Source organism: Calliphora vicina, chromosome 5 (assembly GCF_958450345.1).
Source record: "Calliphora vicina chromosome 5, idCalVici1.1, whole genome shotgun sequence".
NCBI classification, from domain to species: Eukaryota; Metazoa; Arthropoda; class Insecta; order Diptera; family Calliphoridae; genus Calliphora; species Calliphora vicina.
In genome coordinates this window covers 16662809-16688449 of record NC_088784.1, presented here as the reverse complement: position 1 = coordinate 16688449, position 25641 = coordinate 16662809, and the positions used below count along the sequence as shown (strand labels likewise).

General features: G+C 27.5%; 1 protein-coding gene across 7 annotated transcripts in view; it reads right to left on the bottom strand.

Moving 5' to 3' along the window:
• Positions 1-25641, bottom strand: part of sm (smooth) — a 220148-nt gene that overhangs the window by 134138 nt on the left and 60369 nt on the right. For all 7 annotated transcript variants that reach the window (XM_065510522.1, XM_065510523.1, XM_065510525.1 and 4 more), the window contains exon 2: positions 18810-18947. In XM_065510522.1, the coding sequence (XP_065366594.1) occupies positions 18810-18947 (138 nt within the window). The remainder of the gene's footprint in view (positions 1-18809; positions 18948-25641) is intronic.

Here is a 25641-nt window from a genome sequence, read left to right as displayed (position 1 = left end):
ACTTTTAAACTTAAGTCTCAATTTATGCTTTCAAATATTACATTTCTCAAGTTTTGTCACAGAATGACAATTTTGTCACTTTAGCTGAAAATCACATTTTGATTATTTCCACTAAGAAAATGCTAAATAAATAACATTAGACAAATTTTATAGCAAAAATTTATAGTTTTACTTTACATAAGGAATTTTGTCATTGAGTGACAATTTTATGACATCTCCCAAAACTGAATTTTATACAAGCCTATTACTAAATAAAGCCTAATAATTCAAATTAACCCCCGATTTTTAAGCATTACTATGAAATTGACTGTATTTTTGGTGTTGTCACAAAAATTACAATTTTGTCACTTAAACTGAAAATTTTATTTTAATTATTTCTATTAAGAATATTGCTAAATAAATAACATTAGACACATTTTATAGCAAAAATGTATTGTGTTACTTTACATAAGGAAATTTGTCATTAAGTGACAATTTTATGACATCTCCTAAAATTGAATTTTATACAATTCTATTACTAAATAAACCCTAATAATTCAAATTAACTACGATTTTTAAGCATTACTATGAAATTTACTGTATTATTGGTGTTGTCACAAAAATGACAATTTTGTCACTTTAGCTGAAAATCACATTTTGATTATTTCCTCAAAGAAAATTGCTAAATAAATAACATTAGACAAATTTTATATTAAAAATTTATAGTTTTACTTTACATTAGGATATTTGTCATTAAGTGACAATTTTATGACATCTCCTAAAACTGAATTTTATACAAGTCTATTACTAAATAAACCCTAATAATTCAAATTAACCCCGATTTTTAAGCATTACTATGAAATTGACTGTATTATTGATGTCGTCACAAAAATGACAATTTTGTCACTTAAGCTGAAAATTTTATTTTAGCCATTTCCAGTAAAGAAATTGTTAAGTAATGATTTTTTAATTAAAATATTCCTAATTCTCTAATTACATAATCACCAATTAGTTCAAATTTGTTATAATTTGTATTTATTTTTATAGATTTCCATTTTTTTTTTTTTGGGTTGTCACTAAATGACAAGTTTGTCACTTGAGCTTAAACAAAATTTTCTCTACTTTTAATGATAAAAAAAAGTTAATGATTAAAATTTAACTAATTATAACTTTAAAATCATAAAAATATAGTAAAAACCAGCATGTCACTATTTTGTCCCATTTGTGACAAAGCCCAGAAACAAGAATATTTTAAAATTTTTCAAGATTTTAACTAGTTCTAATGATCCGTTTTAAGTTTTCATATTATTCATTTGCGATCCCATTAAGAATATAGTATATTCTGCATAGATTTGGAAATTTCCGTCTTTCTGTCTGTATGTTGAAATCACCATTCCATAGCCCCCAAATAACTTGCATACACGATTCATATAGCAATATATCCGCTATAGTCCCGGTTGGTGTACTATTAAAAATCGAGAAAATCGCTCCACAAATGGCTGAGATATAAAGGAAAAACCAAGGCTACCTCGATTTTTGACCTATTTTTTGTTATCTATATCTGGATTATTAATTTTTTAATGTAGACAGACAATATGGATATCAAATGATAGATATTTGAAAGACCTTTCCAATGACGTATATAACGCCTTAGTAATTTGGACCTACAATGGGTCAAAATTGGGAAAAATATTTTTGAACCAGATTTTTTTTTTAAAAAAAAAAATTTTTTCCATAAAATTTTATTTTCAACTTTAACAGCTACTATTAACATTTTTTCCAAGAAAAATTAGTTTTAAAATTTTTTTTTTTCTCAAAAAAAATTTTCAATTTTTATCTTAAAAAATACTTTACCAAAGGCTCTCTTTCTTGGTTTTCATAACTTTTCTATAATTTTTTTTTTTTGGGAAATTTGTCTTAATTATCCTTTGAAATTCCTTTAACTGCAACCACTGTCCTGTCATTTTAACTCCTATAATTTGTTTTTGTTGAACACGAATAAAGCGCATATATAAAAAACTATAAATCATCGTTTTTTTTCTGTTCTCGCTTTTGAAATATGGCATAATTGAGTAGTAAAGACAAAAACAGTTACGTTACACAGGAGGGCGAAAAAACTTTGCTCATGTATACAATTAAACACTTAAGTAATTTCTTGTTTTTTCAAAACTGATACTTTTCATATGATGGATAGAGAGAAGACAAAATAAATAGTATGCAGCAGCAAACAAACAAACAAACAAAACTAACTGAAAAAGAAAAATACTAGGGTAAATATTTATTCAAGTCCTTTTGAAATTAATACACATACAAACACTTGAAAGCATACAATGACCACAGTTTTCCATGAAAGCAGAAAGAGTGAGAGAGAGAGGGGAGAGTTGGGGGAGATACATGTAAATAATCAAGAGTCTAGCAGGGGTGATGTGGTGCTGGTGTTGATGATGATTATGCAGATGATAATGGAAAGGCTGGTTGGCTGGCTGGCTGTTTGGTTGCTTTTGCTTGTTTGGTTTTGTGCTGCCAAGCAACAAAATCAACAAAATGTCAAAAATGTCATACACATGACATATGAAGACATATTACATATTGTGACACTCTCCTAATAATACACATGACAACATTAGAAAACAACCACAATAAACTATATATGAACTATAATACATCGATAGATAGACTGGCTGACGGAATGACTAAAACCTCATCATCCAACAGCCAGGCTAAGCAATGATTGCTTTACAAATAACACCCCAGCTATGGCCGAACCCCAGCACTTGCATTTATAGTATTGTTTTTATGTGTTGATTATGCACTTAGTCTACTAAGATATTTCAATGGCCAGACCCAGGCAGACAGACAGTCAGTCAATTAGTTAGTCTTATGTGTATGACTCGTTGTTCTTTTGTTTGTTTTTTTTTCGTATTTTATTATTTTTACTTTGACATAAAACACTCGATAATCAAATGTGATTATCAGTCAGTTGCACAGTGTAACCCCCCGCCCCCGTTAACACATGACATCTAATGACATTTATTGTAGATAGTATAAACAAATGTTAAGCTATCTCGACCTCAGCCCCTTGAATTGTTTGACATTTTCACATAAAACATATTGCTAAGTGACCTGTTAATGTTTGTTTATTGAAAATAATTAAACAAAAAGAAAATTTACTTCAAAAATATTTAAAAAAAAACAAATTTTGAATAGAAAACCTTATTAGCGATTAGAAAAATAATAATTCGAAATGGATTACAATTAATTCTAACTTGCCTGGCTTTGAAACGCTATAACTTATTTAAAACTTTAATTTTTTTTTATAAAAATTTAGCTACGTTTTCCTTTAAGTGTTAGGATTTCAAAAAGTATAAATCTGTAAAATAATTTCATACAAAATTTTACAGCAAATAAGATTTTGCACAATAAGACGTTGAAGAAAATATGAAAAAATATGAAAATATGCCTGAAAATCCAACCAAATCAGAATGATTGACTATAACTAGCTTAAAAATTTAAATATTTTTATAAAAATTTAGCCACATTTTCCTTAAAGTGTTAGGATTCCAAAAAATATAAATCTGTAAAATAAATTAATACAAAATTTTACACCAAATAAGATTTTGCACAAAAAGAGGTTGCAGAAAATATGCCTGAAAATCCCACCAAAGCAGACTGACTTTGAAACGCTATAGCTTGCTTAAAAATTTAAATTTTTTTATAAAAATTTTGCTATATTTTCCTTAAAGTGTTAGGATTTCAAAAAGTATAAATTTGTTAAATAACTTCATACAAAATTTTACACCAAATAAAATTTTGCACAAAAAGAGGTTGAAGAAAATATGCCTGAAAATCCAACCAAATCGGACTGACTTTGATTGGCTATAGCATGCTTAAAAATTAAAATTTTTTTATAAAAATGTTATTACATTTTCCTTAAAGTGTTGGGATTTCAAAAAATATAAATCTGTAAAATAACTTCATACAAAATTTTACACGAAATAAAATTTTGCACTAAAAGGGGTTGAAGAAAATATGCCTGAAAATTCAACCAAATCGGACTGTCTTTGATTGGCTATAACTTGCTTAAAAATTTTAATATTTTATAAAAATTTTGCTATATATTCCTTGAGGTATTGGGATTTCAAAAACTATAAATTTATTAAATAACTTCATACAAAATTTTACAGCAAATAAGATATTGCACGAAAAGACGATGAAGAAAATTTGCATGAAAATACAACCAAATCGGAATGAATTTAATTGGCCATAACTTGCCTAAAAATTTAAATTTTTCTATAAAAATTTCGCTACATTTTCCTTAAAGTGTTAGGATTTCAAAAAGTATAAATTTGTTTAATAGCTTCTTACAAAATTTTACACGAAATAAAATTTTGCACCAAAAGAGGTTGAAGAAAATATGCCTGAAAATCCCACCAAATCAGACTGTCTTTGATTGGCTATACTTGCTTAAAAATTTTAATATTTTTATAAAAATTTTTATACATTTTCCTTAAAGTGTTGGGATTTCAAAAAGTATAAATTTGTTAAATAATTTCATACAAAAATTTTACACCAAATAAGATTTTGAATTTGATTAAATATCCAACCAAATCGGACTGTCTTTGATTGGCTATAACTTGCTTAAAACTTTAAATGTTTTTTATAAAAATTTTGCTAAATTTTCCTTAAAGTGTTGGGATTTCAAAAAGTATAAATTTGTTAAATAACTTCATACAAAATTTTACAGCAAATAAGATTTTGCACTAAAAGAAAATTTGCCTGAAAATCCAACTAAATCGCACTGACTTTGATTGGCTATAACTTATTTAAAACTTGAAATTTTTTTATAAAAATATTACTACATTTTCCTTAAACTGTTAGGATTTCAAAAAGTATAAATCTGTAAAATAACTTCATACAAAATTTTATACCAAATAAGATTTTGCAAAAAAGACTGAAAAAATTAGCATGAAAATCATACCAAATCAGACTGTCTTTGATTGGCTATAACTTGCTTAAAAATTTAAATTTTTTTATAAAAATGTTGATACATTTTCCTTAAAGTGTTGGGATTTCAAAAAGTATAAATTTGTTAAATAACTTCAAACAAAATTTTACAGCAAATAAGATTTTGCACAAAAACACATAGAACAAAATTAGCATGAAAATCCAACTAAATCGCATAGACTTTGATTGGCTATTGCATGATTAAATAATTAAATTAGTTTTCTAAAATTTAAACTATAGATTCTTTAAAGTCTTAAGATTTTAAAAACCCTAAAATTTCTTACAAAAGTTCTTTAAAAATTTTAAGCATAATGAGATTTTATAAAAAAATTCGTTCAAAAAAAAATGTCATTAAAATCCAACTTTTATACATTTTGATTGGGTATAGAGTGATTATAAATTGGATTATTTGAATAAAATTTAAACTACATATTCTTTAAACTCCTAAGATTGCAAAAATCATTAATCTAATATAAAAGTTCTTTCAAAATTTCTCACAAACTCAGATTTGTGCATAAAGTCATTTCAGAGAATTTACATGAAAATTGCACTAAACCTGATTGACTTTGGTTGACTATGGATTGTTGTATTTTAATAAAATTTTAGCTACAGATTCCTTAATGTCTTAAGATTTCAAAAAGCCTAAATTTATTACAAAAGTTCTTTCAAAATTTTAAGCAAAATGAGATTTTGTATAAAAATTAGTTTCAGCAACATGTAATATGAAAATCTTAAGTAAACATATAGACTTTGATAGCATGACTAGGCATATAATTATTTTACTAAAATGTTAACTAAACATTCTTTGTAGCCTTATGATTTGAAAAAGCTTAAATTTGTTATAAAAGTTCTTTCAAAATTTTAAGCAAAATTAAATTTTATAAAAGAAATCGTTCAAAAAAATGTTTAAGAAAATCTAACCAAACCTGATTGACTTTGATTGGATATATCATGTACTATAAATTGAAATATTTTAGTAATATTTTAGCTACAGATTTGTTAAAGTCTCAAAATTCCAAAAAGCATTAATTTGTTATAAAAGTTCTTTCAAAATTTTTGGCAAAACGAGATTTTAGGAAAAATTCTATAAAAAAAAAATTTGCAAGGAAATTGTTGAAACTGACTAGACTTTGGATGGCTGTAGCTTTATTATTAGTTCGAAATTTGTCATAAAATTTTAGTTTCAGATTGTTTGAAGTCTCAAGATTCTAAAAAGCATTAATTTGTTAAAAAAGTTTTTTCAAAATTTTTGGCAAAACGAGATTTTAGGAAAAATTTTATAAAAGAAAATTTGCACGAAATTTGCTCAAACTGACTAGACTTTGGATGGCTGTAGCTTTATTATTAGTTTGAAATTTGTCATAAAATTTTAGTTTCAGATTGTTTGAATTGTCAGGATTCCAAAAATCATAAATTTGTTATAAAAGTTCTTTAAACATTTTTGGCAAAACGAGATTTTAGGAAAAATTTGATAAACAAAATTTGCATGAAAATTGGTCAAACTGACTAGACTTTGGATGGCTATAGAATTATTAGGGCTTAGAAATTCTTCATACAATTTTAGTTTCAGTTTCTTTTAAGTGTTAAGATTCTAAAAAGTATAAATTTGTTAAAAAAGTTCTTTCAAAATTGTTGGCAAAATCAGATTTTCTCGTTGAATGAAAATCTTTAAAATTATGTGAGTTTAAATGTGTGCAGCATCATTATGGATTGAAATTAGTTCTACAAAAATTTATGTAAATATTCCCTGAAGTGTTAGGCTTCCAAAAAGTATAAATTTATGTTAAGTGTTCTTGCAAAATTTTCGGCTATATACAATTGTTTGTCAAATGAATATCCTTATAATCTTAAAACTGTGTGTCTTTGCTTAGCATAGTTATAAACCAATTTGTTTTCCCCCTTTGTCAATCACAAAATCCTGTCATTTATTTAATATATTATGTATAAATCTTCCATGTAGTCGTGTACACATTGTAGAACAAACATTAATATTCTGATTAGATAAGTTTAAATGAAATTTAAACTCCCTGCAGCAAGTTTTGTGCCACAAATTTAATATGCATAATTTTATATAATAAATATTGGCAGGGGATTTTTGTGGGGTTTACATACGTTAGTTTGATTTTTCACAAAATCAACTTAATAAACCATTATTATTCGATAATATAAAATAACAAGACCTTAAGCCATTGGAGAAATGAAGGAATTGTAGGGGAAAATCCTGTATTTTTTTGGGCAACATTTTGAGGTTTGACAAAAAAGTTTTTTTTTTTGGGGGGAAAAAAAATTGCAAATCCATTCATAATACCAGTTGCAACATTAATGGCTGCAGTAGTAGTTGTATGTCTGTACTATATGTTCGTCTAGTATCCTGGAGTGTTTTTTTTTTCTTTCTCTCGTTTTTGGCATTGTTTCCTGTTGGCTGACTATCTAAAATTCATAAGACTTTTTTTCTGGCTTTAGCTGGCTTGAATTTCTATATTTTAGCAAATGTCGCAAAGTCAGCATATTTAGTTGAGGATTTTTTTCTCTTTCCTTGCAACTGATAATAGATAATAAATGGCTGTGGCTGATGCTATTGCTTTAGTAATTATGATGGAAAATGCAGGAAAAAAAATTTAGTTTTAAAGGAAATTTAAACATTTTCATATTTTTTTAAATCATTTTATCATGACATTGAAAGAACTGCAACAACTGTGAGAAATCAAGTTTACAATGGCAAATTGTAAATTCCACTTATTTTATACTTCTTGGGAAGTTCTTTTTCCTTGAAAATCTCAAAAGAATACAATTTCGCTCTAATTTCTTTTTTAAGCTTTAATTCTTTAATTCAAAAACCTTAAAAGTGAATGACATTTTTCATTACTTGCAAATTGTAAATTCGACTTCTTTTACACTTCTTGGGAAGTTGTTTTTCCTCTGAAATCCAAAAAAATTCCTAATTCTTCTTTTAAGCTTTAATTCTCCATCTAAAAGTATTAATTATGTCAATCATTTGCATCACTTTTGCAAATTGCTAATTCTACTTTTTTTATACTTCTGGGGAAGTTCTTTTTCCTCGAATATCTCAAAAGTGCACAATTCCGATCTTATTACTATTCTAAGCTTTAATACATTAATTCAAAAACCTTAAAAGTTAATGAAATTTTTCACTACTTGCAAATTTGTAAATTCTACTTCTTTTACACTTCTTGGGAAGTTCTTTTTACTCGAAAATCTAAAAACTACCAATTGCGCTCTAATTCTAGTTTTAAGCTTTAATTCTCCATTAAAAAAGTATAAATTATTTCAATCATGCATGCATCACTTTTGCAAATTGTAAATTCTACTTCTTTTACACTTCTGGGGAAGTTCTTATTCCTTTGAAATCTAAGAAAAGCCAATATCGTTCTAATTGCTCTTAAATGCTTTAATTCTCCATCTAAAAGTATTAATTATTTCAATCATGCATGCATCACTTTTGCAAATTACAAATTCTACTTCTTTTACACTTCTTGGGAAGTTGTTTTTCCTCTGAAATCCAAAAAAATTCCTAATTCCTCTTTTAAGCTTTAATTCTCCATCAAAAAATTATAAATTATTTCAATCATGCATGCATCACTTTTGCAAATTGTAAATTCTACTTCTTTTACACTTCTGGGGAAGTTCTTTTTCCTCTAAAATCCCAAAAAAAAACAATATCGCTCTAATTCCTCCTTTAAGCTTTAATTCTCCCTCAAAAAATATAAATTATTTCAATCATGCATGCATAAATTTATCTCCATACGAATGCCAGTTGCATAAGCCATCTTACCCTCCTTAGAATGTGCTGTCCTTGTCCACTAAATATATGTGGAGTAGTGCACACACTTCCTCACCCACATTATTCAGCAGGACAAATAAAATGTCATTTATCTTTTGTAAATTTTTTCTAGTTTATTCTACATTTTATTCAGATTTTCTTACGTATTTGGATTTACTTGTTAGAAAACTTTTTATTTCGATTTTTTTTTTCTGTTGACTATAATCCAAGCCCTCATATAGTTAGGAAAATATTTTTATTTTTTTTTAGAAAAAAAAAAACAAAAAAAAAAAAGTTTAGTAAATACGACATATTCAAATTGAGATAAATAGGGCAAGAGATGCACTTAGTAAACAAAAGCAAAAAAACAAAAAACTTAAGTCAATAACAAGAGTTACCAGCCCTGCAATAAAATTATGCAAAATTACAAAATCCCATTTTGCCGAAAATTTTTAAAGAACTTTTGCAAAAAATTTAATTTTATAAGAATCCCAACACCATGAAGAATGTAAATCTATAAAGTTACAAAAAAAATTTAAAGTATAAAAAAAGTTGTAACCATTTAAAGTTCAGCTAAATTTTTTTTTACATTTTTATGCAAAATACTATTTTTCCAAAAAAAAATTTAGAATTTTTTTAATAAATTTTTATTTTCTGCAATCCCAATACTTGCAAGAATCTGTAGCTATAATTTTATTAATATATATTCTATTAATAATGAAACTGTAGCCCTCCAAAGCTAAGCGAGTTTAAATGAATTTCATTAAAATTTTCTTAAATGACTTTTCACAAAAAATCTCATTTTGTCGAAATTTTTTAAAGAACTTTTTCAACAAATTTATATTTGTTAGAATCCTAACACCTCATTGAAACTGTAACCAAATTTTTGTAAAAAATTACAAATCCATAATGATAATACAGCATTTTGAAAAAAAAAAAAAAAATTATGCAAATTTCTTTCAAAGATTATTTTCCCCAAAATCCCATTTTCCTTAAAATTTTGAAAGAACTTTGCTTATAACATATATTTTCTGGAATTCTAATAATTCCAAAAATCTGTAACTAAATCTTTATTAAAAAGTTTCAATAAATAATGAATCTGTAGTTATCCAAACTTAAGCGAGAGTTTGAATGGATTTCAAGGAACTTTTTCACAAAATTGTTTTTTGTGAAAAATTTTTTAAGAACTTTTCCAAGAAATTTATACTTTTTGAAATCGTAACATTTTAAAGAATCTGTGCTTGAATTTTCATTAAAAAAATTTCGAATTATAATCTGGAAAAATCCATCCAAAGTCGACCAAAATTACAAAAAAATAAATCGAAAATGACTTATTACTTTAAATCCCATTTTGTAGAAAATTTTGAAAGAACTTTTCCAATAAATTTATACTTTTTGAAATCGTAACACTTTAAAGAATCTGTGCTTGAATTTTTATAGAAAAAATTTGAATCAAAATCTTGAAAAATTTATCCAAAGTCAACCAACATTTTTTAAAAATTTTCTAAAACAACTTTTTACACAAAATCCCATTTTATGAAACATTTTGAAAGAACTTTTCCAAGAAATTTATACTTTTTGAAATTGTAGAACTTCATGAAATCTATGTTTGAATTTAAAAAAAAAAATCGAATCGTAACCTTAAAAAATTCATTCAAAGTCGATCAAAATTCTAAAACGACTTATTACTTTAAATCCCATTTTGTAGAAAATTTTGAAAGAACTTTTCCAAGAAATTTATACTTTTTGGAATCCTAACACTTTAAAGAATCTGTGCTTGAATTTTTATAGAAAAAATTTGAATCAAAATCTTGATAAATTTATCCAAAGTCAAGCAACATTTTTTAAAAATTTTCTAAAACAACTTTGTACACAAAATCCCATTTTATGAAAAATTTTGAATGAACTTTTCCAATAAATTTATACTTTTTGGAATCGTAACACTTTAAAGAATCCGTGCTTGAATTTTTATAAAAAAAAATTTTAATTAAAATCTTGAAAAATGCATCCAAACTCAATCAAGTGTGCTTGGTTTTCATTAAAATTTTCTAAAACAACTTTTCACACAAAATCTCATTTTGTCGAAAATTTTGAAAGAACTTTTCGAATAAATTTATACTATTCAAAATGCTAATACTTCAAAGAATCTGTAAATAAATTTTTATAAAAATCTAGCACTCCCTTAGAAAGCTGCAGCCAAACAAAGTCAAGCGAATTTACAATTTTTTTTACATTTTCCCATTATTTTCTACCAACAAAAAAGATCAATGGCAACTTGTTTACTTAATTCCAAATATGAAACTAAAGCATAGAGAGAGAAAATATAGTGTCATGTATTTAGTCAAATGTGTCACATTACATTATTGTTAATGTCAGCATATGAGAAACATGTGTTGCATCATACAATATCCAAATCTAGAAACTATTTTTTTTTTTTTTAAAACATTTTATATTGGAAATATGTGTAAGTTTTTCATAGATAATAAAACCGAAACACACAATCAAATAAAGTATTAGAGTAGAGTATTAAGAAGACTTCAAAGTCATTTGGTTTTGCGAAATTTTAAACATGAACATGATCTTGAAATAATCTTTAATTACATTATAAATTAACCCGACATTTAAATAAAGTCTTAGGAAATGTATTTAAAACAGAGGGAGAAGATCAATGTCAAAGGTGTTAAATTTCAAACAAAATAAATTAATTTTATATTTTTATTGAAGTACTTAGATTAATAGCGAGTTTAAATAGCAAAACCACATAATTATACAAGCAAAGAAAAAATGTTAAAAAAATTTTTAAAATTTTTAAATTTTTTTTTAACAATATCATGGTCACTGTAATGAGTTATATGATTGTGGTAAATATATTATGTTTAAGTTACGATACACATGATTATAGCAATTGTAAATAGTAAATAAGTATATGTTTGTGACAACCATTTTTATGGTTACCGCAATCATTTAAATAATTACAGTGACCATAATATTGTTAGAAAAACATTTTGAAATGATTACAGTAAACCTGTTCAACTATATTTTTTCTCTGGCTGTAAATGTATAATGTTTGGTTTAAGGTGTTTTATTTCTTCAGTTTTTTTCACATTGATACCGCATGTGTTGACAATTACAACTAGATATGATGACTACACAACTAAAAACACCTTTGATTAAGGCAATGTCTTCAATTACTAATAATTTACCTACAACCGTATCATGACATTGTCATAACAGAAATTACACAAAAATAAAAAAGTTGTTTTAAATAAATTTTTTTTTTTTTCAAAATCTCAATTTGCCTAAAATTTTGAAAGAATTTTTTAACAAATTTATACTTTTTGGAATCTTAAAACTTCAAAGAATTTGTAACAATATTTTTATAAAAAATTTTCCATCCCTGCAATATGCTACAGCCATCCAAATTCATGCCATTTGCTTGAAAATTATTCAAATTTTTTTTTTATCGTTTTTTTTACAAAATCTCATTTTGTCAAATATTTTGAAAGAATTTTTTCAACAAATTTATAATTTTTGGAATCCTAAAACTTCAAAAAATTTGTAAACAAATTTTTATAAAACATTTTCCATCCCTGCAATATGCTACAGCCATCCAAATTCATGCCATTTGCTTGAAAATTATTAAAAAAATTTTATCGATTTTTTTACAAAATCTCATTTTGTCAAATATTTTGAAAGAAAAATTTTCACCTATTTATACTTTTCCGAAAGCTAATACATTAAAGAATCTGCGAGAAAATTTTTATGAAAAAATTTCAATCCCCTTAATAATGCTGCAGCCATTCAAAGTCATGTGAATTCATGCCATTTGGTTGAAAATTATTAAATTTTTTTATAGCGATTTTTTTACAAAATCTCATTTTGTCAAATATTTTGAAAGAAAAATATCCCCCTATTTATACTTTTCCGAAAGCTAATACATTAAAGAATATGCGAGAATATTTTTATGAAAAAATTTCAATCCCCTTAATGATGCTGCAGTCATTCAAAGTCATGTGAATTCTTGCCCATTTGGTTAAAAAATATTAAAAATTTTGTTTAATGATTTTTTCACAAAATCTCATTTTGTCAAATATTTTGAATGGAAAATTTCCCCCTATTTATACTTTTCCGAAAGCTAATACATTAAAGAATCGGCGAGAAAATTTTTATGAAAAAATCTCAATCGATAATGGTGCTGCAGACATCCGAAGGAAGTCTTGAGCAATTTTTTTTTGAAATAAATTTTTTCCAAAATCTAATTTTTTCCAAAATTTTGAAAGAAATTTTTCCACAAATTTATACTTTTTGGAATCCTAACACTTTAAAGAATCTGTAACAAAATTTGTATCAAAAATGTGTAACTCATAACAATGCTACAGCCATCCAAAGTCTAATCAGTTTGATAAATTTTCATGCAAATTTCTTTGAGATTTTTCCCAAAATCTCATTTTACCAAAAATTTTGAAAGAAATTTTTCCACAAATTTATACTTTTTGGAATCCTAACACATTAAAGAATCTGTAACAAAATTTGTATCAAAAATGTGTAACTCATAACAATGCTACAGCAATCCAAAGTCTAGTCAGTTTGATAAATTTTCTTGCAAATTTCTTTGAGATTTTGCCCAAAATCTCATATTACCGAAAATTTTTAAAGACATTTTTCCACAAATTTATACTTTTTGGAATCTGAACACTTTAAAGAATCTGTAACAAAATTTGTATCAAAAATGTGAAACTCATAACAATGCTACAGCCAGCCAAAGTCTAGTTAGTTTGATAAATTTTCTAGGAAATTTCTATGAGATTATTCCCAAAATCTCATTTTACCGAAAATTTTGAAAGAAATTTTTCCACAAATTTATACTTTTTAGAATCTTGACACTTCAAAGAATTTGAAACAAAAGTTGTACGAAAAATGTCTTACTTATAATAAAGCTACAGCCATCCAAAGTCGAGTCAGTTTGACCAATTTCCTTAAATTTTTTTTTTTTATCAAATTTTTCCTAAAATCTCGTTTTGCCAAAAATTTTTAAAGAACTTTTTTAACAAATTTATGCTTTTTGGAATCTTGAGACTTCAAAGAATCTGGAATTAAAATTGTATTCTTACTAATAATAAAGCTACAACCTTCCAAAGTCTAGTCAGTTTCAACAATTTCCATGTAAATTTTTTTTTATAGAAATTTTTCCTAAAATCTCATTTTACCGAAAATTTTGAAAGAACTTTTTTAACAAATTTATACTTTTTCAAATCTTGGCACTTTAAAGTATCTGCACTGAAATTTTTATAAAAAATTTATAATTCATAATAATGCTACAGCCATTCAAATTCTTGTCAGTTGGCTAAATTTCATAATTTTTTTTTTCTACTTTTTTATAAAAATCTCATTTTACCAAAAATTTTGAAAGAACTTTTTCAAAAGATTTATACTTTTTGGAATCATGATGTTCCAAAGAATTTGTAACAAAATTTTTATAAAAAAAATTTCAATCCATAATGATTTTACAGCCTTTCAAAGTCATGCTAGTTTAACTAGGTTTCGTGGAAATTTCTTCAGGATTTTTTCGTAAAATTATTTTTGTCAAAAATTTTGAAAGAACTTTTTTAACAAATGTATACTTTTTGATATTCCAATACTTCAAGCAATCTGTAGCAAAATTTTCATAAAAAAAGTTCAATCCCTAATAAAGCAGCAGGCTCCCAAAGTAATTTAATTGGGTTTGTATTTCAAAATAACGGTTCGAAGGACCATATTTTTCTACTTGCCGTTAAAGGAAGAAAAAAAGCTTTTACAAAAAAAATACCTTACTATCTATAAGGAAGTTTGATATTTAGTTTTTCTTTGCAGTTCAGTTGCTTAAAGTTTCTTCTGAAACCTTAAGAAATTTAAAATTTTACATGATTCCCTAAAACCATTTAGCTCTATTGTATTATCTTTCCTTAGGCTTAGTAGATTACACATCCTGGTCTTTGGTTTTCTTTACAATACCTTCTCTTATATTTTAGTTAACTGTGTGAAAAGTTAAAATCACAAAAAATATAAATAAAAACTACTAGGAAGACAACAAAAAAAAAACATTAAACATTTTTTATTTCCGGTAAGATTTAAAAATAAGAAATAAAACATTTTGTAGTTGCTGTTAAGCATTGTTTCTTTACCCGTAAGTAATACAAACACTTGAATGTTTGTTTTAGCTAAAATCTGCTGGCTCTAAAAACCTGCTACTACCCCACCCCCATTGCCCCTGTTAAGGAATACAAGTACACTTTTAAAAGACAATAAACTTTGTGAAATTGCAGTAGGAAAAACACAAATTGTTTGCTGGAAAACAACAAAACAATACAAAAACTAAAACTAAAAAAAAGTGTAGTAATGACTGTTTTTTATTGTTGGTTACTTGCAGAGTGTTAGAAAGAGAGAGAGAGAGCTTAGAATTTCTAAGCGTTTTTAATAACAGGATTTCTTTTGAGCCAAACTGTAAGAGGAACATGATGACGATGATGTCCTTAAAACACTTAAGTACTTAAAGTCTAGTGTTAAAGATGTATGAATGACTGTGTAATGGTAGCCAACACATGTGTTTTGTTTTCAGCAAAAAAACAACGACGACCATTTTTGTCATTTAACTGGTTGACTGACTTGTTTGAATGACTGCGCCTTCCAGCCTGCCTTTAAATATTTAATGGATTTTTTTATTTTTTTTTAGAATTTAGCCTGATTTTTAACACTTTAGGGAAATTGTCAAACTCTTATGCAAAAACATGTAAATCGTTTAAAGTTTTACTGGATTTAGCAATTAAAGCTAAAATATAATATTTTATGTTAATAATCCAATGTTTTATTCGAAAAATTTTATTCGAATATTCGGATATTTTATTCGAAAAATCTAATATTTTATTCGAATAATTAATAATTTTTTTTAAAAAATTAATATTTGATACAACTCACAAATTTTTTGTCCGAATAATCGGATATTTTATTCGAATAATCGAATATTTTATTTGAATAATCGAATATTTTATTTCAGTAATCGATTATGTATTCTTTTAGAAAAATCAAAAATTTCATACGAATAATCGAATTTTTTTTTTCTTGTAATCGAATATTTTATTGGAATAATCAAATATTTTATTTAAATAATCGAATATTTTAATCGAAAAATCAAAAATTTCATACGAATAATCGGATATTTTTTTCCGAATAATTGAATATTTTATTCGAATAATTAATATTTTTTAAAAAAAAACTAATATTTGATACGAATAATCGAATATTTTACCCGAATAATCATAATAGAATGTTTTATTCGAATAAATGATTATTTTTTAAAATAATCGAAAAATCAAAAATTTCATACGAATAATCGGATTTTTTTTTGTAATCGAATATTTTATTAGAATAATCAAATATTTTATTTTAATAATCGAATATTTTAATCGAAAAATCAAAAATTTTATACGAATAATCGGATATTTTTTTCCGAATAATTGAATATTTTATTCGAATAATCGAATATTTTATTCGAATAATTAATATTTTTTAAAAAAAACTAATATTTGATACGAATAATCGAATATTTTACCCGAATAATCGAATATTTTATTTTAATAATAGGATGTTTTTTTCGAATAAATAATTATTTTTAAAATAATCGAAAATTCAATAATTTGTACTAATAATCGGAGATTTTATTCGAATAATCAAATATTTTATTTTAGTAGAATAATCAAATATTTTACTTTAATCGAAAAATCCAAAATTTTATACGAATAATCGGATATTTTTTTCCGAATAATTGAATATTTTATTCGAATAATCGAATATTTTATTCGAATAATTAATATTTTTTCAAAAAAAAACTAATATTTGATACGAATAATTGCATATTTTACCCGAATAATCAAATATTTTATTTTAATAATAGAATATTTTATTCGAATAAATGATTATTTTTTTAAAATAATCGAAAATTCAATAATTTATACTAATAATCGGAGATTTTATTCGAATAATCAAATATTTTATTTTAGTAGAATAATCAAATATTTTAACCGAAAAATCAAAAATTTTATACGAATAATCGGATATTTTTTTCCGAATAATTGAATATTTTATTCGAATATTCGAATATTTGAAGTGAATAATTAACACTTTATTCGAATAATTAATATTTTTTTAAAAAAAACTAATATTTGATACGAATAATCGAATATTTTACCCGAATAATCAAATATTTTATTTTAATAATAGAATGTTTTATTCGAATAAATGATTATTTTATTCGAATAATCGAATATTTTATTTTATTAGAATAATCAAATATTTTATTTTAATAATCGAATATTTTAATCGAATAATTGAATATTTTATTCGAATAATTAATATTTTTTTAAAATAAAAAAACTATTATTTGATACGAATAATCGAATATTTTACCCGAATAATCGAATATTTTATTTCAATAATAGAATGTTTTATTCGAATAAATGATTATTTTTTAAAATAATCGAAAATTCAATAATTTATACTAATAATAGGAGATTTTATTCGAATAATCGAATATTTTATTCGATTGAAGCTGGAATAGGACTCCATAAATATGCGCGATTGAAGCTGGAATTGGACTCCATAAATACCTACAATTGAAGCTAGAATATAACTCCATAAAGACCTACGATTAAAGCTAGGATATGACTCCTAGAATAAGACTCCATAAAGACCTACGATTGAAGCTAGAATATGACTCCTAGAATAAGACTCCATAAAGACCTACGATTGAAGCTAGAATAGGACTCCATAAGGACCTACATTTGAAGCTAGAATAGGGCTCCTTAAAGACTTACGATTGAAGCTAGAATAGGACTCCATAAGGACCTACATTTGAAGCTAGAATAGGGCTCCTTAAAGACTTACGATTGAAGCTAGAATAGGACTCCTTAAAGCCCTACGATTGAAGCTGGAATAGGACTCCATAAGAACCTACGATTGAAACTAGAATATGACTCCATAAGGACCTACATTTGAAGCTAGAATAGGACTCCATAAAGATCTATGATTGAAGCGAGAATAAGCCTCCATAAGAACTTACGATTGAAGCTAGAATATGACTCCATAAGGACCTACATTTGAAGCTAGAATAGGACTCCATAAAGATTTATGATTGAAGCTAGAATAAGCCTCCATAAGAACCTACGATTGAAGCTAGAATAGGGCTCCTTAAAGACTTACGATTGAAGCTAGAATAGGACTCCTTAAAGAGCTACGATTGAAGCTAGAATAGGACTCCATAAAGATCTATGATTGAAGCTAGAATAAGCCTCCATAAGAACCTACGATTGAAGCTAGAATAGGACTCCATAGGACCTACATTTGAAGCTAGAATAGGGCTCCTTAAAGACTTACGATTGAAGCCAGAATAGGACTCCTTAAAGACCTACGATTGAAGCTAGAATAGGACTCCATAAAGATCTATGATTGAAGCTAGAATAAGCCTCCATAAGAACCTACGATTGAAGCTAGAATAGGACTCCATAAGGACCTACATTTGAAGCTAGAATAGGACTCCCTAAAGACCTATGATTGAAGCTAGAATAAGCCTCCATAAGAACCTACGATTGAAGCTAGAATAGGACTCCATAAGGACCTACATTTGAAGCTAGAATAGGACTCCCTAAAGACCTATGATTGAAGCTAGAATAGGACTCCCTAAAGACCTATGATTGAAGCAAGAATAGGACTCCCTAAAGACTTACGATTGAAGCTATAATAGGACTCCATAAAGACATACGATTGAAGCTATAATAGGACTCCATAAAGACCTGTGAGTGAAGCTAGAATAGGACTGCATAAGGATCCACGATTAAGCTAGCTTAGACGTTGGACTGAAGCTAGAATAGGACTCCATAAAGACCTACGATTAAAGCTAGAATAGGACTCCTTAAAGACCTACTATTGAAACTATAGTAGGATTCCATAAAAATCATTGTTTGTTTTAAGCAAATTTCTTTTAAGTTATTTAAAATATTAAAGCTCTTGTACTTACAACTGTGATGGGATAGAAGGGATTTATTATGGTGAATAATAAAATATGATTTGGCCGTGCTGCCTCTGGGCGTTTTCTTCTTAGATCATCATTCGATTTATTCATCAATGGCTGCTGTTGATTCAGCTGTTGGGCGTTCTAAAAAGAAGAGGAAAATCACAAATTAGATAAAACATAGAAACAATAATTCACAAATATTTTATAAACAACTTTCAAACTTAGATTTCAAACCATTAGATTCGAAGGACCATAAAACTTGGTTAACAATATTTAGCAACCAACCCTTTTTTCTGTATAAGTTTTAATTGCAATGCCATAAGTTTCCTTAAAAATGTTAATAAAATCTATTGACAACTAATTAGTAGTGATTAATTGCTGTTAAAAAACAAAACTTTTTTGCACCTGACTTCAACAAAACATTTGGTTGTTTGTAATCGAAATATTTGCTCAATTATTGTATTTTGCTCTTAATTAACTTGAGACATATTGTAAAATTGATTATGAGGCCATAATTCAACTGTCAAAAATTCCTAGCCAACCACAAAATCAAAGATTAATTTAAAACAAAAGTTTTGCAAATCGTACAAAATCGTAAAAACTTTTGCAATTTATTATTTGCAACTTACAGAGCCTGTAAAATCAACTTAATAAGCATTAAAAGAACTTTTATTGTAACAGAAAAGAGAAAATGAAAAGCAGCTAATTAACCACAGACTAAAGAATTATTTATTGGTGAGCAAAAATCATAATAATAATGTTGAAAAAAAGGGGTTAAAACTATGGTACATAGTAGAAAAACTGTAACTAATTAATGTGTTTCAAAACTCAAATGCACACACTCTACCATCATAAATCAAAATTTATTAAGTTCTGCAGAAAAAAATAAAATAAATTCCAAGAAAGAAAAATAGGAAAAAATAGTTTTAAAAAAAAAACGTTGCAAAAGCAGACAGTAAAAAGGTGGCTGACTGCTGCTTGTTAATTTAACTCCCTTTTCGCTTCTTTTAAAAAAGGGCAAACAATCATTTGAACTTTTTTCAAGAGTCTTCAGATTTTTATATTGCTCTTTTTTTATTTTCTCTCTTATAACAATTTCTAGCATTTTCTCTGCACTTTTGGCTGGTACTTTATGTGGCAAATTACAGCATTAATTAGTCGTCGTTTTAGCGTTTGAACTTATGACTTTGGCACTTGATTTGGCTTTTCAAGAGATAGAGAGAGGTGGAGGCAGTTAGTAAAGTAGAATAAGATTAAAATTTAAAGATAATTGGCATTTGAAGCTAAATTTTAATAGTTTAAACTCAAAAATGGTTCGAAGGACCATTAAATCTAAAGAAACTATTAAAAAATCATACAAGTTCGAAAATTCGAAATTAAATTCGAATGAAATTTTTTCATTATTTTAAAATTTTGTGTTAATTTATGAAAAATTATTGATTTTTATTGCAAAATATTTAAGTTCGAAAAATCGAACATTAAATATTGATTTATAGTGAACATTTTGAAAGTGAAAATATAGTGAAAATATTCGAACTTAATTCAAAATTAAAGTTCTCGATCTAAACTCCTAATTTGTGACAATTTAAGCAAAATTCTCGATTTTAGCTGAAAATTTTAAAGTTCGAAAAATTCGATTTTAATTTCGAATTAAAATTTTGTAAATTATTTTAAAATTTTATGGCAATTTATCGAAAATTACTTTAAATATTGATTTTTAGTTCAAATTTTGAAAGTTCGAAATATTCGAACTTAATTTCGAATACGATTTTGGAATAATTTAGCCGATATTGCGGATTTTATGTGAAAATTTCAAAATTCGAAATTTTTTTTTTTAATTTCGAATCAAATTTTTTTCTTTATATTAAAATTTTGTGATAATTTTAGTACAAAATTTTTATGTTAGACAAATTTCGAAATTTAAATTTTTTAGTGGAGATTCAAAAACTTTGATTTTTATCGAAATAAATTCTTTGGTTAATCTCCCAATTTGTGTTTATATAAGCCAAATTAACGATTTTTTCAAGCACAATTTTTATGTTCGAAAAAATTACAATATCGAAGTACATTTCGAGTTTCGCAGCACTATTTTGAAGTTCGTAAGGCCAAAGTAAGGTTCGAAGGACCATATTGAGCTATGTAAGTTCATCTTGAAGTTCGTAAGAGAGTTCTATAATTCGAAGGACCATATTGAGTTTCGTGTGATCGAATAACCAGTATTTGTATGCTTGTCTACCATTTATAAGGTTCGTAGGACCATATTTATAGCCGTGGAACAATATTGAGATTCGTACGATAATCTAAACGTTTGTAGAGGTATCTTGAGGTTCGTATGATCATATTATGGTTCGTAAGACAATCTTGAGATTAGAAGGATCATAAACGCTTTATTTTATAATGGCTCGTAGGACATGACCTGTATACGTCCCATTTCAATGCTAGTTTATCTTTTATAAGACTCGTAGAACCATATTTATAGATCATCTTGAAACTTCGTAGGACTAGCGTACAGTCGCATGATAATATTGATGTTGGTAGGACTATCTTGAAGTTCGTAGGACTATTTTGCAGTTCGTAGGACCATCACTACAGTTTTGAAGTTGGTAAGACCATCCTGGGGTACGTAGAACCCCAATGACTAAAAATCCTGAGGTTCGTATCACTATCTTCAAGTTCTCAGGACTATCATGGAGCTCGTAGGACTATCTTGAGGTTCATAGGACTATCATGAGGTTCTTAGGACCTACTTGAAGTTCACAGAACTATCTTGAGGTTCTTAGGACCTCCTTGAAGTTCGTAAAAATATCTTGAAGATGTTAAGATTTTCTTGAAGTTCCTAGAACCATCGTGAGGTTCTTCGGACCTCCTTGAAGTTCGTAGAAATATCTTGAGGTTCGTAGGACTTTCTTGAGGTTCTTGGTGCATTATTGAGATGCGTAAGACCATTCTGAGGTTCGTAGGACCAATGACTAAACATTTTGAGTTTCGTAGGACTATTATGAAGTTCGTGGGACTATCTTGAGGTTCTTGGGATCTTCTTGAAGTTCGTAGGACTATTTTGAGGTTAATATGCGTTCTTGAAGTTAATAGAACTATATTCAGGTTCTTAGGACCTCCTTGAAGTTCGTAGGACTATCTTGAAGTTGCTAAGATCTTCTTGAAGATCCTAGAACTATCTTGAGGTTCTTAGGACCTTCTTGAAGTTCGAAGAAATATATTGAGGTTCGTAGGACTTTCTTGAGGTTCTTAGTGCATTATTGAGGTTCGTAAGACCATTCTGAGGTTCGTAGGACCAATGACTAAAAATTTTGAGTTTCGTAGGACTATCATGAAGTTCGCAGAACTATCTTGAGGTTCTTAGGACCTACTTGAAGTTCACAGAACTATCTTGTGGGTCGTAGGACTATCATGAAGTTCATAGGACTATCTTGAAGTTGTTAAGATCTTCTTGAAGTTCCTAGAACTATCTGGAGGTTCTTAGGACCTCCTTGAAGTTCGTAGAAATATCTTGAGGTTCGTAGGACTTTCTTAGTGCATTATTGAGGTTCGTAAGACCATTCTGAGGTTCGTAGGACCAATGACTAAAAATTTTAAAGTTCGTAGGTCTATCATGAAGTTCGTAGGACCTTCTTGAAGTTCGTAAGACTATTTTGAGGTTAATATGGCTTTCTTGAAGTTAATAGAACTATCTTGAGGTTCGTAGGACCTTCTAGAAGTTCTTAGAATTATTATGAGTTAAGTAGGACTTTCTGGAGTTTCTTAGTACATTTTTGAGGTTCGTAAGACCATCCCGAGGTTCGTAGGACCAATGAGACTAAAAATGCTCCCCAATTTTACGTCTTTTTTCTGTTCCCTTCTGATATCTATAATTTAAACTTTTCTTATCGCCCTAATCACCCCCATTTTTTGTTTGTTTTACTTCTTCCATTTAAAAGTTTCCCTAACAAATTATCCAAAACCATCAATTATTTTGTTTAAAACTCTGTTCCGGTGTTTAAATATCTTCTTCAGTTACACTGGCTTTGTCATATCCGCTTTAAATAACAACAATTATGCGAGACAATGATGACATTAATATAATTATGATTAAAGATGATTAACGGAAGTTAATTAAATGTTTTTAAGTTGTTAAGAAGACCAGCTAAAAGACAAAACAGCATTTAGTTTTTAAAAGGTAAAAACGAAAAGAAAAACAAAACTATTGTTGTTTTGATACAAACATCAATTTTTGTCATAATTATCAAGAGTCTTTATGAAGCTACTGAAATATTTGCTGGCAGAAGTCTCTAAGTGCAAAGTGTTTTTTATTTTGTAAAATTTAATGACCATTTGTGTCTAAATAATTGTAATGATTTACGTTGTTTGTATGTCTTACAAGGAGAGGAGGGGGCAGGAGGGGTTTTAGATTTTAAAAGTACTTTAAACTTTAAGTATTATGAGAATTGTTATAATTATAAAACATAAAAATTAAACAAACAACACAAAACAAATGTCTTGTTGCTCTCACTTTTAACACATAAATCTACCCCATACACAGAGGATTTTAATTTTTGTTGGGCATTTTTGGTTTGTTTATGAGAGAATAACAGATGAGTATTTGTTGTGCCTTCATTTCATCAGGTTTTTTTTGTAGGCAAATGGAATCACTAATGAGACAATTTACAGGTGTTGTCATAATTTTACAAAGTTGATAATTAACGCAATTTAGACATAAAATTGTGTTGCTTTTAAGCAGATGTGAGTGCTATTGTCTTGGCCTAGATTTTGCTAAATAGAGAGGAACAAGAGGAAAAGAGACAAATATTTGTGTAACATAGAAAATGTTAAAACAAAATTCTGTCTTAACAGATTTATGTTTGCCTTTGAGCAACTTTCTCGTGTCACCAAAAAGGTTTAATGAAATTTAAACAAAATTAGCCACTTTTAAGATACAAAGTTGCTCAACATCTTGCTTGCTTTCTAATTAAAATGTCTGTCTAGTTTTTGGACATAATAAGAGCATGTTCATTTTCTTCTTGTTTATTCTTAGATATTTTTGAATTTTGCGTTAATTAGTTGCAAGATTTGCTTAGAGAAGCTGTCAAAAATGCTTTAAACATAATGACAACCTTAAATGAAAACTAAACAACAAAAATAAAACAAGTGAAATTTTTGCATTAATGTCAGCAGGCATCAAAGAAATTAGGGAAAGAGAAATTGGCTCAAGGTTTTCTAAACTTGACGGACTGACACTAATGTTAAAAACAATTAATAAAATGCAATGCAATTTTAAACATCACAAATCTATTCTTTTTGCTATCTTTAGTTTTATAATTAATTTAAATGTTTTCTTAAAGAAATAAACAATTGCTGACAATGTCTGGTTTGTAATTACTCCAGCCACGCCCACCCCACTCTAGGAAATCTTCAGCAGCAACTCCTGCTTAATGTTTTCTTTCTATTTTTTTTAACAATTCAAACAATTAAAATCTAATTGAGTTGTTTCTTCTTTCTCATTTTATTTTATTTCTTTCTTGCAGCATCAAAACAAAACATTCAAGCAACCAACCATCCCAACATCTTAATTAAATTGTCTTTTGAGACAATTTGTGTAAATAAAAATCATGTTAAAGAAGACATCAGCAAAAGCCAACACACACTTGAACAGATATTAAATAAAATAGCCCCAGTCTAGTCTGGTCTAAAGATTCCTCAGCAGCAGCAACAGCAACTGTATAAAATTATTTACTACTTAGTCAAGCACAAGAGATTTTGTTGAAAATGAAAAGAAATTTCTTTCAATGCCAGTAGCTAAAAATCAAAGACTGCTAAGAACAGTAGCAGCAGCAGCAGCAAATCAATTGCTACTACTGCAGCAGCATTAGTAGCTGCAGTCTGTTGCAATGTGTTAATATATTTTATTTCTACAATGTATTTAAGTTTATGTGGCAGCATAAACAAAATAAAACTTATTAAATTATATGCTTGAGAGTAGACACACTTTACAGTAGGCAACAAAAAACAGCACAGTCAGGAATTAAACAAAATGAACAGTTAAGATATATTTCTGTATTTTATCCCAGCTTCTGTTTATCTGTAGAACTATTTTGGGATTCGTAGGACCATTTTGAGGTTCATAGGACCTTTTTGATATTCGTAAGATCATCTAGAAGTTTGTAGGACCATCTTGAAGCTCGTAGGACCATCTTGAAGTTCGTAGGACCATCTTGAGTCTTGTAGGACCATCTTGAGTCTTGTAGGACCATCTTGAAGTTTGTAGGACCATCTTGAGGTTCGTAGCACCATCATGAGTTTCGTAGGACCATCTTGAGTCTTGTAGGACCATCTTAAGGTTCGTAGGACCATATTGAGTTTCGTAGGACCATCTTGAAGTTCGTAGGACCATCTTGAGCTTCGTAGGACGATCTTGAGTTTCGTAGGACCATCTTGAGGTTCGTAGGACCATCTTGAAATTCGTATGATCATCTTGATGTTCGTAGGACTATCTTGATGCTCGTAGGACCATCTTGAAGTTCGTAGGACCATCTTGAGCTTCGTAGGACCATCTTGAGGTTCGTAGGACCTCTCGAAGTTAGTAGGACCATCTTGAGGTTCGTAGGACCATCCTGTTTCGTAGGACTATCTTGAGGTTCGTAGGACCATCTTGAGGTTCGTAGGACCATCTTGAAATTCGTATGATCATCTCGAATTTTGTTAGGTCATTTCGAAGTTCGTAGGACTATCTAGAAGTTGGTAAAACTGTCTTGAGGTTCGTAGGACCTAGGCAAAAAACTACATTAAGGTGAAAATTTCTTTAAAATTTATAAATAAAATAAAAACACTTGATACATAGACT